The 13,081-nt window shown below is 44.4% G+C and overlaps 1 protein-coding gene across 1 annotated transcript in view; it reads right to left on the bottom strand.

Annotated features, from left to right (window-relative positions):
* LOC123080734 (uncharacterized) overlaps positions 1 to 13,081 on the bottom strand; it is a 78,027-nt gene that overhangs the window by 3,864 nt on the left and 61,082 nt on the right. The window contains exon 2 of the mRNA XM_044503673.1: positions 8,944 to 9,380. Within this exon, the coding sequence (XP_044359608.1) occupies positions 8,944 to 9,380 (437 nt within the window). The remainder of the gene's footprint in view (positions 1 to 8,943; positions 9,381 to 13,081) is intronic.

Genomic DNA, 13,081 nt, shown 5'->3' with positions numbered 1-13,081 from the left:
CCCCTTACTACTTTATATACGGGGGCAGGGGCGCACCCCATAGACACAAAAGTTGATCTACGGATCGTTCGTTAGCCGTGTGCGGTGCCCCCCTCCACCATATTCCACCTCGGTCATATCATCGCGGAGTTTAGGCGAAGCCCTGCGCCAGTAGAGCATCATCATCGTCACCATGCCGTCATGCTGACGGAACTCATCCCCGAAGCTTTGCTGGATCGTAGCCCGGGGATCGTCATCGAGCTGAATGTGTGCTGAACTCGGAGGTGTCGTACGTTCGGTGCTTGGATCGATCGAATCGTGAAGACGTACGACTACATCAACCGCGTTGTCATAACGCTTCCGCTTACGGTCTACGAGGGTACGTGGACAACACTCTCCCCTCTTGTTGCTATGCCATCACCATGATCTTGTGTGTGCGTAGGAATTTTTTTGAAATTACTACGTTCCCCAACAGTGGCATCCGAGCCTAGGTTTTATGCGTTGATGTTATATGCACGAGTAGAACACAAGTGAGTTGTGGGCGATACAAGTCATACTGCTTAGCAGCATGTCATACTTTGGTTCGGCGGTATTGTGAGATGAAGCGGCCCGGACCGACATTACGCGTACGCTTACGCGAGACTGGTTTCACCGTTACGAGCACTCATGCTTAAAGGTGGCTGGCGGGTGTCTGTCTCTCTCACTTTAGCTGAATCGAGTGTGGCTACGCCCGGTCCTTGCGAAGGTTAAAACAGCACCAACTTGACAAACTATCGTTGTGGTTTTTGATGCGTAGGTAAGAACGGTTCTTGCTAAGCCCGTAGCAGCCATGTAAAATTTGCAACAACAAAGTAGAGGATGTCTAACTTGTTTTTGCAGGGCATGTTGTGATGTGATATGGTCAAGACGTGATGCTATATTTTATTGTATGAGATGATCATGTTTTGTAACCGAAGTTATCGGCAACTGGCAAGAGCCATATGGTTGTCGCTTTATTGTATGAAATGCAAACGCCCTGTAATTGCTTTACTTTATCACTAAGCGGTAGCGATAGTCGTAGAAGCAATAGATGGCGTAATGACAACGATGCTACGATGGTGATCAAGGTGTCGCGCCGGTGATGATGGTGATCACGACGGTGCTTCGAAGATGGAGATCACAAGCACAAGATGATGATGGCCATATCATATCACTTATATTGATTGCATGTGATGTTTATCCTTTATGCATCTTATCTTGCTTTGATTGACGGTAGCATTTTAAGATGATCTCTCACTAAAATTATCAAGAAGTGTTCTCCCTGAGTGATGATCGGGTGTGATAAGCTCTACGTCCATCTACAACGGGTGCAAGACAGTTTTGCACACGCGGAATACTCAGGTTAAACTTGACGAGCCTAGCATATGCAGATATGGCCTCGGAACACGGAGACCGAAAGGTCGAGCGTGAATTATATAGTAGATATGATAAACATAGTGATGTTCACCATTGAAAACTACTCCATCTCACGTGATGATCGGTTATGGTTTAGTTGATTTGGATCACGTGATCACTTAGATGACTAGAGAGATGTCTGTCTAAGTGGGAGTTCTTAAGTAATATGATTAATTGAACTTAAATTTATCATGAACTTAGTACCTGATAGTATTTCGCTTGTCTATGTTTGTTTGTAGATAGATGGCTCGTGTTGTTGTTCCGTTGAATTTTAATGTGTTCCTTGAGAAAGCAAAGTTGAAAGATGATGGTAGCAATTACACGGATTGGGCCCGTAACCTGAGGATTATCCTCATTGCTGCATAGAAAAGTTATGTCCTGGAAGCACCGCTGGGTGCCAGGCCTGCTGCTGATGCAACTGATGACGTTAAGAACGCCTGGCAGAGCAAAGCTGATGACTACTCTATAGTTCAGTGTGCCATGCTTTATGGCTTAGAACTGGGTCTTCAACGACATTTTGAACGTCATGGAGCATATGAGATGTTCCAAGAGTTGAAGTTAATATTTCAAGCAAATGCCCGGATTGAGAGATATGAAGTCTCCAATAAGTTCTACAGCTGCAAGATGGAGGAGAATAGTTCTGTCAGTGAGCATATACTCAAAATGTCTGGGTATAATAATCACTTGATTCAACTGGGAGTTAATCTTCCGGATGATAGCGTCATTGACAGAATTCTCCAATCACTGCCACCAAGCTACAAGAGCTTTGTGATGAACTATAATATGCAAGAGATGAACAAGACTATTCCCGAGCTCTTCGCAATGCTAAAAGCTGCAGAGGTAGAAATCAAGAAGGAGCATCAAGTGTTGATGGTCAACAAGACCACTAGTTTCAAGAAAAAGGGCAAAGGGAAGAAGAAGGGGAACTTCAAGAAGAACAGCAAGCAAATTGCTGCTCAAGAGAAGAAACCCAAGTCTGGACCTAAGCCTGAAACTGAGTGCTTCTACTGCAAGCAGACTGGTCACTGGAAGCGGAACTGCCCCAAGTATTTGGTGGATAAGAAGGATGGCAAAGTGAACAAAGGTATATGTGATATACATGTTATTGATGTGTACCTAACTAAAGCTCGTAGTAGCACCTGGGTATTTGATACTGGTTCTGTTGCTAATATTTGCAACTCAAAACAGGGACTACGGAATAAGCGAGCACTGGCCAAGGACGAGGTGATGATGCGCGTGGGAAACGGTTCCAAAGTTGATGTGATCGCGGTCGGCACGCTACCTCTACATCTACCTTCGGGATTAGTTTTAGACATGAATAATTGTTATTTGGTGCCAGCGTTGAGCATGAACATTATATCTGGATCTTGTTTGATGCGAGACGGTTATTCATTTAAATCAGAGAATAATGGTTGTTCTATTTATATGAGTAATATCGTTTATGGTCATGCACCCTTGAAGAGAGGTCTATTTTTATTAAATCTCGATAGTACTGGTACACATATTCATAGTGTTGAAACCAAAAGATGCAGAGTTGATAATGATAGTGCAACTTATTTGTGGCACTGCCGTTTGGGTCATATCGGTGTAAAGCGCATGAAGAAACTCCATACTGATGGACTTTTGGAATCACTTGATTATGAATCACTTGGTACTTGCGAACCGTGACTTATGGGAAAGATGACTAAAACGCCGTTCTCCGGAACTATGGAGCGAGCAACTGATTTGTTGGAAATCATACATACTGATGTTTGTGGCCCAATGAATGTTGAGGCTCGCGGCGGGTATCGTTATTTTCTCACCTTCACAGATGATTTGAGCAGATATGGGTATATCTACTTGATGAAACACAACTCTGAAACATTTGAAAAGTTCAAAGAATTTCAGAGTGAAGTGGAAAATCATCGTAACAAGAAAATAAAGTTTCTACGATCTGATCGTGGAGGAGAATATTTGAGTTATGAGTTTGGCCTACACTTGAAACAATGTGGAATAGTTTCGCAACTCATGCCACCTGGAACACCACAACGAAATGGTGTGTCTGAACGTCGTAATCGTACTTTACTTGATATGGTGCGATCTATGATGTCTCTTACTAATTTACCGCTATCGTTTTGGGGTTATGCTTTAGAGACGGCCGCATTCACGTTGAATAGGGCACCATCAAAATCCATTGAGACGACGCCTTATGAACTGTGGGTTGGCAAGAAACCAAAGTTGTCGTTTCTTAAAGTTTGGGGCTGCGATGCTTATATGAAGAAACTTCAGCTAGATAAGCTCGAACCTAAATCGGAGAAATGTGTCTTCATAGGATACCCAAAAGAGACTGTTGGGTACACCTTCTATCACAGATCCGAAGGCAAGGCATTCGTTGCTAAGATTGGATCCTTTCTAGAGAAGGAGTTTCTCTCGAAAGAAGTGAGTGGGAGGAAAGTAGAACTTGATGAGATAACTGTATCTACTCCCTTATTGGAAAGTAGTTCATCACGAGAACCGGTTCCTGTGACAACTACACCAATTAGTGAGGAAGCTAATGATAATGATCATGAAACTTCAGATCAAGTTTCTACTGAACCTCGTAGGTCTACCAGAGTAAGATCCGCACCAGAGTGGTACGGTAATCCTATTCTGGAAGTCATGTTACTTGACCATGATGAACCTACGAACTATAAGGAAGCGATGATGAGCCCGGATTCCGCAAAATGGCTAGAAGCCATGAAATCTGAGATGGGATCCATGTATGAAAACAAAGTATGGACTTTGGTTGACTTGCCCGATGATCGGCAAGCCATTGAGAATAAATGGATCTTTAAAAAAAAGACTGACGCTGATGGTAATATAACTGTCTATAAAGCTCGACTTGTTGCGAAAGGTTTTCGACAAGTTCAAGGGGTTGACTACGATGAGACTTTCTCACCCGTAGTGATGCTTAAGTCCGTCCGAATCATGTTAGCTATTGCTGCATTTCATGATTATGAAATTTGGCAAATGGATGTCAAGACTGCATTCTTGAATGGATTTCTAGAAGAAGAGTTGTATATGATGCAGCCGGAAGGTTTTGTTGATCCAAAAGGTGCTGACAAAGTGTGCAAGCTCCAGCGTTCCATTTATGGAGTGATGCAAGCATCTCGGAGTTGGAATAAACGCTTTGATAGTGTGATCAAAGCATATGGTTTTATACAGACTTTTGGAGAAGCCTGTATTTACAAGAAAGTGAGTGGGAGCTCTGTAGCATTTCTAATTTTATATGTAGATGACATATTATTAATTGAAAATGATATAGAATTTCTGGATAGCATAAAAGAATACTTGAATAAAAGATTTTCAATGAAAGACCTCGGTGAAGCTGCTTACATATTGGGCATCAAGATCTATAGAGATAGATCAAGACGCTTAATAGGACTTTCACAAAGCACATACCTTGACAAAATTTTGAAAAAGTTCAAAATGAATCAGGCAAAGAAAGGATTCTTGCCTGTGCTACAAGGTGTGAAGTTGAGTCAAACTCAATGCCCGACCACAGCAGAAGATAGAGAGAAAATGAAAAATGTTCCCTATGCTTCAGCCATAGGCTCTATCATGTATGCAATGCTGTGTACCAGACCTGACGTATGCTTAGCAATAAGCTTGGAAGGAAGGTACCAAAGTAATCCAGGAGTGGATCACTGGACAGCGGTCAAGAACATCCTGAAATACCTGAAAAGGACTAAGGATATGTTTCTCGTATATGGAGGTGACAAAGAGCTAGTCGTAAACGGTTACGTCGATGCAAGCTTTGACACTGATCCGGACGATTCTAAATCGCAAACCGGATACGTGTTTTTATTAAACGGTGGAGCTGTAAGTTGGTGCAGTTCTAAACAAAGCGTCGTAGCGGGATCTACATGTGAAGCAGAGTACATAGCTGCTTCGGAAGCAGCAAATGAAGGAGTCTGGATGAAGGAGTTCATTTCCGATCTAGGTGTCATACCTAGTGCATCGGGACCAATGAAGATCTTCTGTGACAATACTGGTGCAATTGCCTTGGCAAAGGAATCCAGATTTCACAAGAGGACCAAGCACATCAAGAGACGCTTCAATTCCATTCGGGACCAAGTCCAAGTGGGAGACATAGAGATTTGCAAGATACATACGGATCTGAATGTTGCAGACCCGTTGACTAAGCCTCTCTCACGAGCAAAACATGATCAGCACCAAGACTCCATGGGTGTTAGAATCATTACTATGTAATCTAGATTATTGACTCTAGTGCAAGTGGGAGACTGAAGGAAATATGCCCTAGAGGCAATAATAAAGTTATTATTTATTTCCTCATATCATGATAAATGTTTATTATTCATGCTAGAATTGTATTAACCAGAAACATGATACATGTGTGAATACATAGACAAACATAAAGTCACTAGTATGCCTCTACTTGACTAGCTCATTAATCAAAGATGGTTATGTTTCCTAACCATAGACATGGGTTGTCATTTCATTAATGGGATCACATCATTAGGATAATGATGTGATTGACATGACCCATTCCGTTAGCCTAGCACTTGATCGTTTAGTATATTGCTATTGCTTTCTTCATGACTTATACAAAGTTCCTGCAACTATGAGATTGTGCAACTCCCGTTTACCGGAAGAACACTTTGTGTGCTACCAAACGTCACAACATAACTGGGTGATTATAAAGGTGCTCTACTGGTGTTTCCGAAGGTACATGTTGAGTTGGCATAATTCGAGATTAGGTTTTGTCACTCCAATTGTCGGAGAGGTATCTCTGGGCCCTCTCGGTAATACTCATCACCTAAGCCTTGCAAGCATTGTAACTAATGAGTTAGTTATAAGATGATGTGTTACAGAACGAGTAAAGAGACTTGCCGTTCAAGAAGGCGCTATTAGGCGCTTGCCTAGGCGCGCTTAAGCGCTGGGCGTTGGCATAGCGCCTCGCTTTGGCCCTAGGCACTCAAAAAAGCGGCCGGCGAGGTCCTCCGGCGAGAAATCAGCCTCTCCGGCGAGGAATCAGCTTTCTGAGGTGAGAAATCAGTCTTCCCGGCAAGGATTCGACCTCCCCTGCGAGGATTCATCCTCGCCGACGAGGGATTCAACTGCCCCGATGACAAATCGAGCTTCTCCGGCGAGGGATTGAGCTTCTCCAGCGAGGGATCGAGCTTCTCTGACAAGGGACAGAGGAAGAGGGAGGGAGGCAGCCTCGTGCAACGGGACAGAAAGGACGAGGGGGGGAGGCGCGTGAGGAGGAAACCTAAGTTTCCTATCGACTGCGGCAGACGAGAGCTTTTAGTAGGAGGATATGAAGATGGGCCTATGGTTTAGTGGGCTAGCCCAGCCCATCTAGCTTATTTCTTCACGTTACATTACTAACGCCTAATTTCGCCTAATTTCGCCTAATCACGCCTAAGCTAGAAAAGCGCAAGTAGGTGCCCAAACGCATAATTAGCGCCTAGCGCTTTTTTGAACTTTGCTTGCCGGTAACGAGATTGAACTAGGTATTGGATACCGACGATCAAATCTCAGGCAAGTAACATACCGATGAAAAAGGGAACAACGTATGTTGTTATGCGGTTTGACCGATAAAGATCTTCGTAGAATATGTAGGAGCCAATATGGGCATCCAGGTCCCGCTATTGGTTATTCATCGAGAATGATTCTAGGTCATGTCTACATAGTTCTCGAACCCGTAGGGTCCGCACGCTTAACGTTACGATGACAGTTTTATTATGAGTTTATAAATTTTGATGTACCGAAGTTTGTTCGGAGTCCCGGATGTGATCACGGACATGACGAGGAGTCTCGAAATGGTCGAGACATAAAGATTGATATATTGGACGACTATATTCGGACACCGGAAGTGTTCCAGGTGATTTCGGAGAAAACTGGAGTGCCGGGGGGGGGGTTACCGGAACCCCCCGGGAGAGTATTGGGCCTTATGGGCCTTAGGGGAAAGGAGAGAGGGGCGGCCAGCATGGGCCGCGCGCCCCCTCCCCCCTCTGGTCCGAATTGGACTAGGAGGGGGGGCGCCCCCCTTTCCTTCCCCCTCTCCCCCTTCCTTCCCCCTCCTAGGAGTAGGAAAGGAGGAGTCCTACTCCTACTAGGAGTAGGATTCCTCCTCCCTTGGCGCGCCCAAGGGGCCGGCCGGCCTCCCCCTTACTCCTTTATATACGGGGGCAGGGGGGCACCCCATAGACACACAAGCTGATCTACGGATCGTTCCTTAGCCGTGTGCGGTGCCCCCTCCACCATATTCCACCTCGGTCATATCGTCGCGGAGTTTAGGCGAAGCCCTGCGCCGGTAGAGCATCATCATCGTCACCACGCCGTCGTGCTGACGGAACTCATCCCCAAAGCTTTGCTGGATCGGAGCCCGGGGATCGTCATCAAGCTGAACGTGTGCTGAACTCGGAGGTGCCGTACATTCGGTGCTTGGATCGGTCGAATCGTGAAGACGTACGACTACATCAACCGCGTTGTCATAACGCTTCCGCTTACGGTCTACGAGGGTACGTGGACAACACTCTCCCCTCTTGTTGCTATGCCATCACCATGATTTTACGTGTGCGTAGGAATTTTTTTGAAATTACTACGTTCCCCAACAAGGCCGGCCACACACGGCCGTGGCCAAACCGGACACACACACCACACACAGCACGCAACACAGTATGCTATGAGGTTAATTATGTTCTCTCTTAACAGAAGATAGCAATTTGTGATTTTCATATGATTAAATTCAAGCATCAAATGGATTTGTTCCAATGGGATAAAATAAAGTTTGCCATGTATACTTTCTACTCGTATTATTTTTACTAATGTTAATAACCGTTTAGACGATATTTACGTGCTGTATAGAGGGTTAGTTATTGTAAAAAGAGAAAAGCTAGCTAGTAGCATCTTCAGTACTCCCTCCGTCCGGAATTACTTGTCGCAAAAATAGATAGAAATGGATGTATCTAGAACTAAAATACGTCTAGATACATCCACTCCTACGACAAGTAATTCCGAACGGAGGGAGTAGCTAGCAATACAGAGTACGGTTAGCGGCGGCAGTAATAGATGCAGCAGCAGCGCCGTGGAAGCAAGCAGCACCAGGCGAGCACGGGTGGGGTGGAGGCAAAACCGCGGCGAGGGTAGCAGCCGGCGCGGTCGGGCGCGGCCAGGCGCGCGCCCGCGAACGGAGTGGGTTGCGGTCGTCGCGCGGCTGGGCGGCAGCGGGGTCGCAGTGGTCGGCCAGGGTCCGGAAGGGCGTGCTCGCTGGCTAGCAGGGATGGGGAGCAGGCGTGTGCTCGCGGACGCGGGGCGTGAGCCGACGCGGACGGTTGCAGGCGCAGGGCTGCGGACGTGCGATGCAGCGCAGCTGGCGGGCGCGGGGGAGGCAAGGAGCACGAGGCCGTGCTCGTGGACGAGCCTGGCCGGCTATGTGTGCGGTGCCAAGGGGAAGCAACGGCGGCGAGCTCGGCTACGATGGTTACGGCGATCTAGGCGATTAACCGAAGGGGGAAACAGGGGAATCGAGGGAGAGCTCACAGCGGCGGCAGATGGGGAGCTCAGGATAGGTCGAGGAGATGTCGGAGTAGTTGTACGCGGCGAGGCGGTGGCGGTGGTCGACGTGGTTGCCGGTGCGGGCGACGCCCGATCCAGCGGCAGGGAACTCCGAAGCCTGTGCTGGTGGTGTGGACGGTGACTACGGGGCGCGGCGAGGCCCCCTGCCAACCTCCCGTAGCCCGGGAAGAAGCCGGAGCAGGCGAACGACGATGGCACGGCGGTGGTAGTGCTCGGGCGGCTCGGGACCGAGAGGAAGAGGGCTAGAGGAAAGGGGATCTGGCGAGGGGCGAGGCGGAGGGACAGAGAGGAGTGGGGCGAGTGGGTAGCTAGGGTTCGGGGAGGGGCGCTCTTATCCAACCCCTCGTCGTCGACGACGTGGTGCGGTGCCGACCACGGGCGGGAGCGTTCTCTGTAGCGGTCTGAGACCGAGGAACAGGAGAAGGGAGGACCTGTTGCGGGGGAGATGGGCGGGCTGCTAGGCCGACCTGGTGGGTCTGGTGGCCAAGCGGCCCAGGGTGAGGGGTGAGGCCTTTTGTTTTCTCTTTTTCTTCTACCTTTTTTTATAGTTTCTGTTCATTTGATTTCCATTTAAGTTTCCCATTATTTAATTTTATAAAAAGGTAAGAATAACACCTAAATTAGAGCTACTAGATATGCTACTGCCATAAAAAATTTAGTGCAATAATATAATACTTTGCACATTTTCAATACTTAAAAGGCATTTAAATAATTACTTTAGATGCTATTTTAAATATTTTAGTGCATTAAAACCTTTTATAAAAATGTGGTTTATTTACCAATATTACTTATAACTTATTGGCCACAACTGGTACTATTTAGTTTGGACATTTGAAAACTTTTATTTTTTTAACTTTGTTTTAAATTTGAATTTGAACCGTTTTGAATCTAAATGAGATTAGCAACAGTAACAGTGGTGACGTGGCCTCATTAGCAGAGAATTGTGTAGCTTAATTATCCGGGCGTCACATAGGGGCGAGATGAGCTTTCATGTGGTTCGAGATCTGGGAGGAAGAAGACCAGTGAGAAGACGAGGCATGCGATGGGTTGGTGGGAAGGACAACATGTGGGACTTTTTCTGCACGTGATCGGGGAAGGGGAGTGGTGCTAGTTGGTGCACGAGAGATCTTTTATTTTTGCTGGTTGGTGTGCCGGGGCACCAGGTGCTAGGACTTTCCTTTTTTGGTTCCTCTTTCTGGACGGGGGATGATATCTTCCTTAAATGGGGTGTGTGCCAGGGAACTACAGGGAGCACGCGTTTGCTTCCTAGACGCGCGCCTTCTCTCTTTTTCTCTCATCATTTTTTTATTTTCTCTTTTTTTATTTTTTTGGTGGGATTCTTTGGCCTCTTTTTTATTTAGGCTTCTTTGGCCTCTTTTATTTTTCATAAAGTCCGGAGTCTCATCCCGACTTGTGGGGTAATCATAGTCTCCTTCATCCTTTCCTCACGGGGGCAATGCTCTAATAATGATGATCATCACATTTTTATTTACTTACAACTCAATATTACAACTCGATATCTCAAACAAAGATATGACTCTATATGAATGCTCCCGGCGGTGTACCGGGATGTGCAATGATATAGCATAGCAATGACATCAAAAAAAGGACAAGCCATGAAAACATCATGCTAGCTATCTTACGATCATGCAAAGCAATATGACAATGATGGAACGTGTCATTAATAACAGAACGGTGGAAAGTTGCATGGAAATAGATCTCAGAATGGCTATGGAAATGCCATAATAGGTAGGTATGGTGGCTGTTTTGAGGAAGGTAAATAATGTGTTCATGATACCGGGGAAAGTTGCGCGGCAGAATAGAGGCTAGCAAAGTGGAAGGGTGAGTGTGCGTATATCCATGGACTCACATTAGTCATAAAGAACTCATATACTTATTGCAAAAGTCTACTTGCCCTCGAAGCAAAGTACTACTATGCATGCTCCTAGGGGGGAGGTTGGTAGGAGTTAACCATCGCGCGCCCCCGACCTCCACTCATAAGGAAAGCAATCAAAGAACACCTCATACTTGCATGCTACGGGACTTGCAAACCTCAACACAAGTATTTCTCTATTTCACAATTATTCAACTAGCACGACTCTATATCACCACCTTTATATCGCAAAACTATTGCAAGGAATCAAACATATCATATTCAGTGATCTACAAGTTTTATGTAGGAATTTATGACTAACCATGTGAATGACCAATTCCTGTCATCTCTCTAAATTGATATAAGTGAAGCAAGAGAGTTTAATTCTTTCTACAAAAGATATGCCCACGCTCTAACAAATATAAGTGAAGCAAAAGAGTATTCTACAAATGGTGGTTTTCTATGTGAAGAGAAACAGGCAATCCAAACTTCAAATGATATAAGTGAAGCACATGAAGCATTCTATAAAGCCATACTCAAAAGATTTAAGTGAAGTGCAATGATCATTCTATAAATCAACCAAGGACTATATCATACCAGCATGGTGCATAAGAGAAAAATGAAAACTGAATGCAAAAGACGCTCCAAGATTTGCACATATCGCATGAATGAAACAAATACGAAAACATACCGATACTTGTTGAAGAAAGAGGGGATGCCTTCCGGGGCATCCCCAAGCTTAGACGCTTGAGTCTCCTTGAATATTTACTTGGGGTGCCTCGGGCATCCCCAAGCTTGATCTCTTGCCTCTCTTCCTTTTCCTCATATTGAGACATCCTCGATTAGACACTTCATCCACACAAAACTTCAACAGAAAACTCGGTAAGATCTGTTAGTATAATAAAGCAAATCAATACTCTAAGTACTGTTGCAAACCAATTCATATTTTGTTTTTTGCATTGTGTCTACTGTAACATAACTTTTTCATGGCTTAATCCACTGATATAGATTGATAGATTCATCAAAACAAGCAAACTATGCATCAAAAATAGAATCTGTTAAAAACAGAACAGTTTGAAGCAATCTGAACATTCACCATACTTCTGGTACCCCAAAAATTCTACCAAAATTAGTAAATATAAAAAAGTTGTACATCAAGAGAGTGCAAAAGGAATCAGAACCATTTGACGTTCCAGTTAAAAATGTAAAATCGCACACTACAGCCAAAGTTTCTGTCCTGCACCGTACAACCAACAAGCATTGTAAACATCCTAAAGGCAAAACTTGGCACATTATTTTTATAATACAATGGAATTGTACAAGGGGATAATTATTTTTGATGAAAAGTTTCTGTAATCAAGATTCACAAAGTTTCCATGAGCATGAACAAAGTTCAAGGAGCTCTCCCACTTCAACAATGCTTATCTCTCTCACTTTCACTTTCCTTTTTGAAAAGTTTTTGGGTTCCCCTTTTTATTTTTTATTTTTTTAAACTATATAAAAGCACTCAACAGAAATAAATGACTCTCTAAAACTTCTGGGTTGTCTCCCTGGCAGCGCTTTCTTTAAAGCCATTAAGCTAGGCATAAAGTGCTCAAGTAATGAATCCACCCGGATCCCAAGGTATATCAAAGCCAATTTTAATTAACAATGATTTGTGATTTAGTAGTGAGCACAAAGTAACATATGTCATGCAACAACGAAGTCTAACTCTCTTCCTATGCATCGGCATGTCATAAAAGAACAATTCATGCACACATAGTAAAGGCCAATGCATAGTATAAACAATTTCTTGCAATTTTATCATATTGGAAACATAGAGAGGCGGAGATGTAGTTCCTCTCTCATAATAATTGCAAGTAGGAGCAGCAAGCACATGCATATTATATCTATCAAAATTACCATGTGCAATGGTAAAAGGCAACCCATCAATATAATCCTTAATAAGCACAAACTTCTCCGATATAGTGTAGTTGGGAGAATTCAAAAAGATAATAGGACTATCATGCATGGGTGCAATAGCAACAATTTCATGTTTAACATAAGGAACTATAGCAAGTTCATCTCCATAAGCATAATTCATATTGGCATCTTGGCCACAAGCATAGCAAGCATCATCAAAAAGGGATATTTCAAGAGAATCAATGAGATCATAGCAATCATCCTTCGGTAAGCACGAAGGGGAATTAAAAAAATGTATGAGTTGAAGAGTTACTCTCATTAGAAGGT

Source organism: Triticum aestivum, chromosome 1B, assembly GCF_018294505.1.
Source record: "Triticum aestivum cultivar Chinese Spring chromosome 1B, IWGSC CS RefSeq v2.1, whole genome shotgun sequence".
Lineage (NCBI taxonomy): Eukaryota > Viridiplantae > Streptophyta > Magnoliopsida > Poales > Poaceae > Triticum > Triticum aestivum.
The sequence above is the reverse complement of the archived record's forward strand: the minus strand, read 5'-3'. Positions and strand labels throughout refer to the sequence as shown.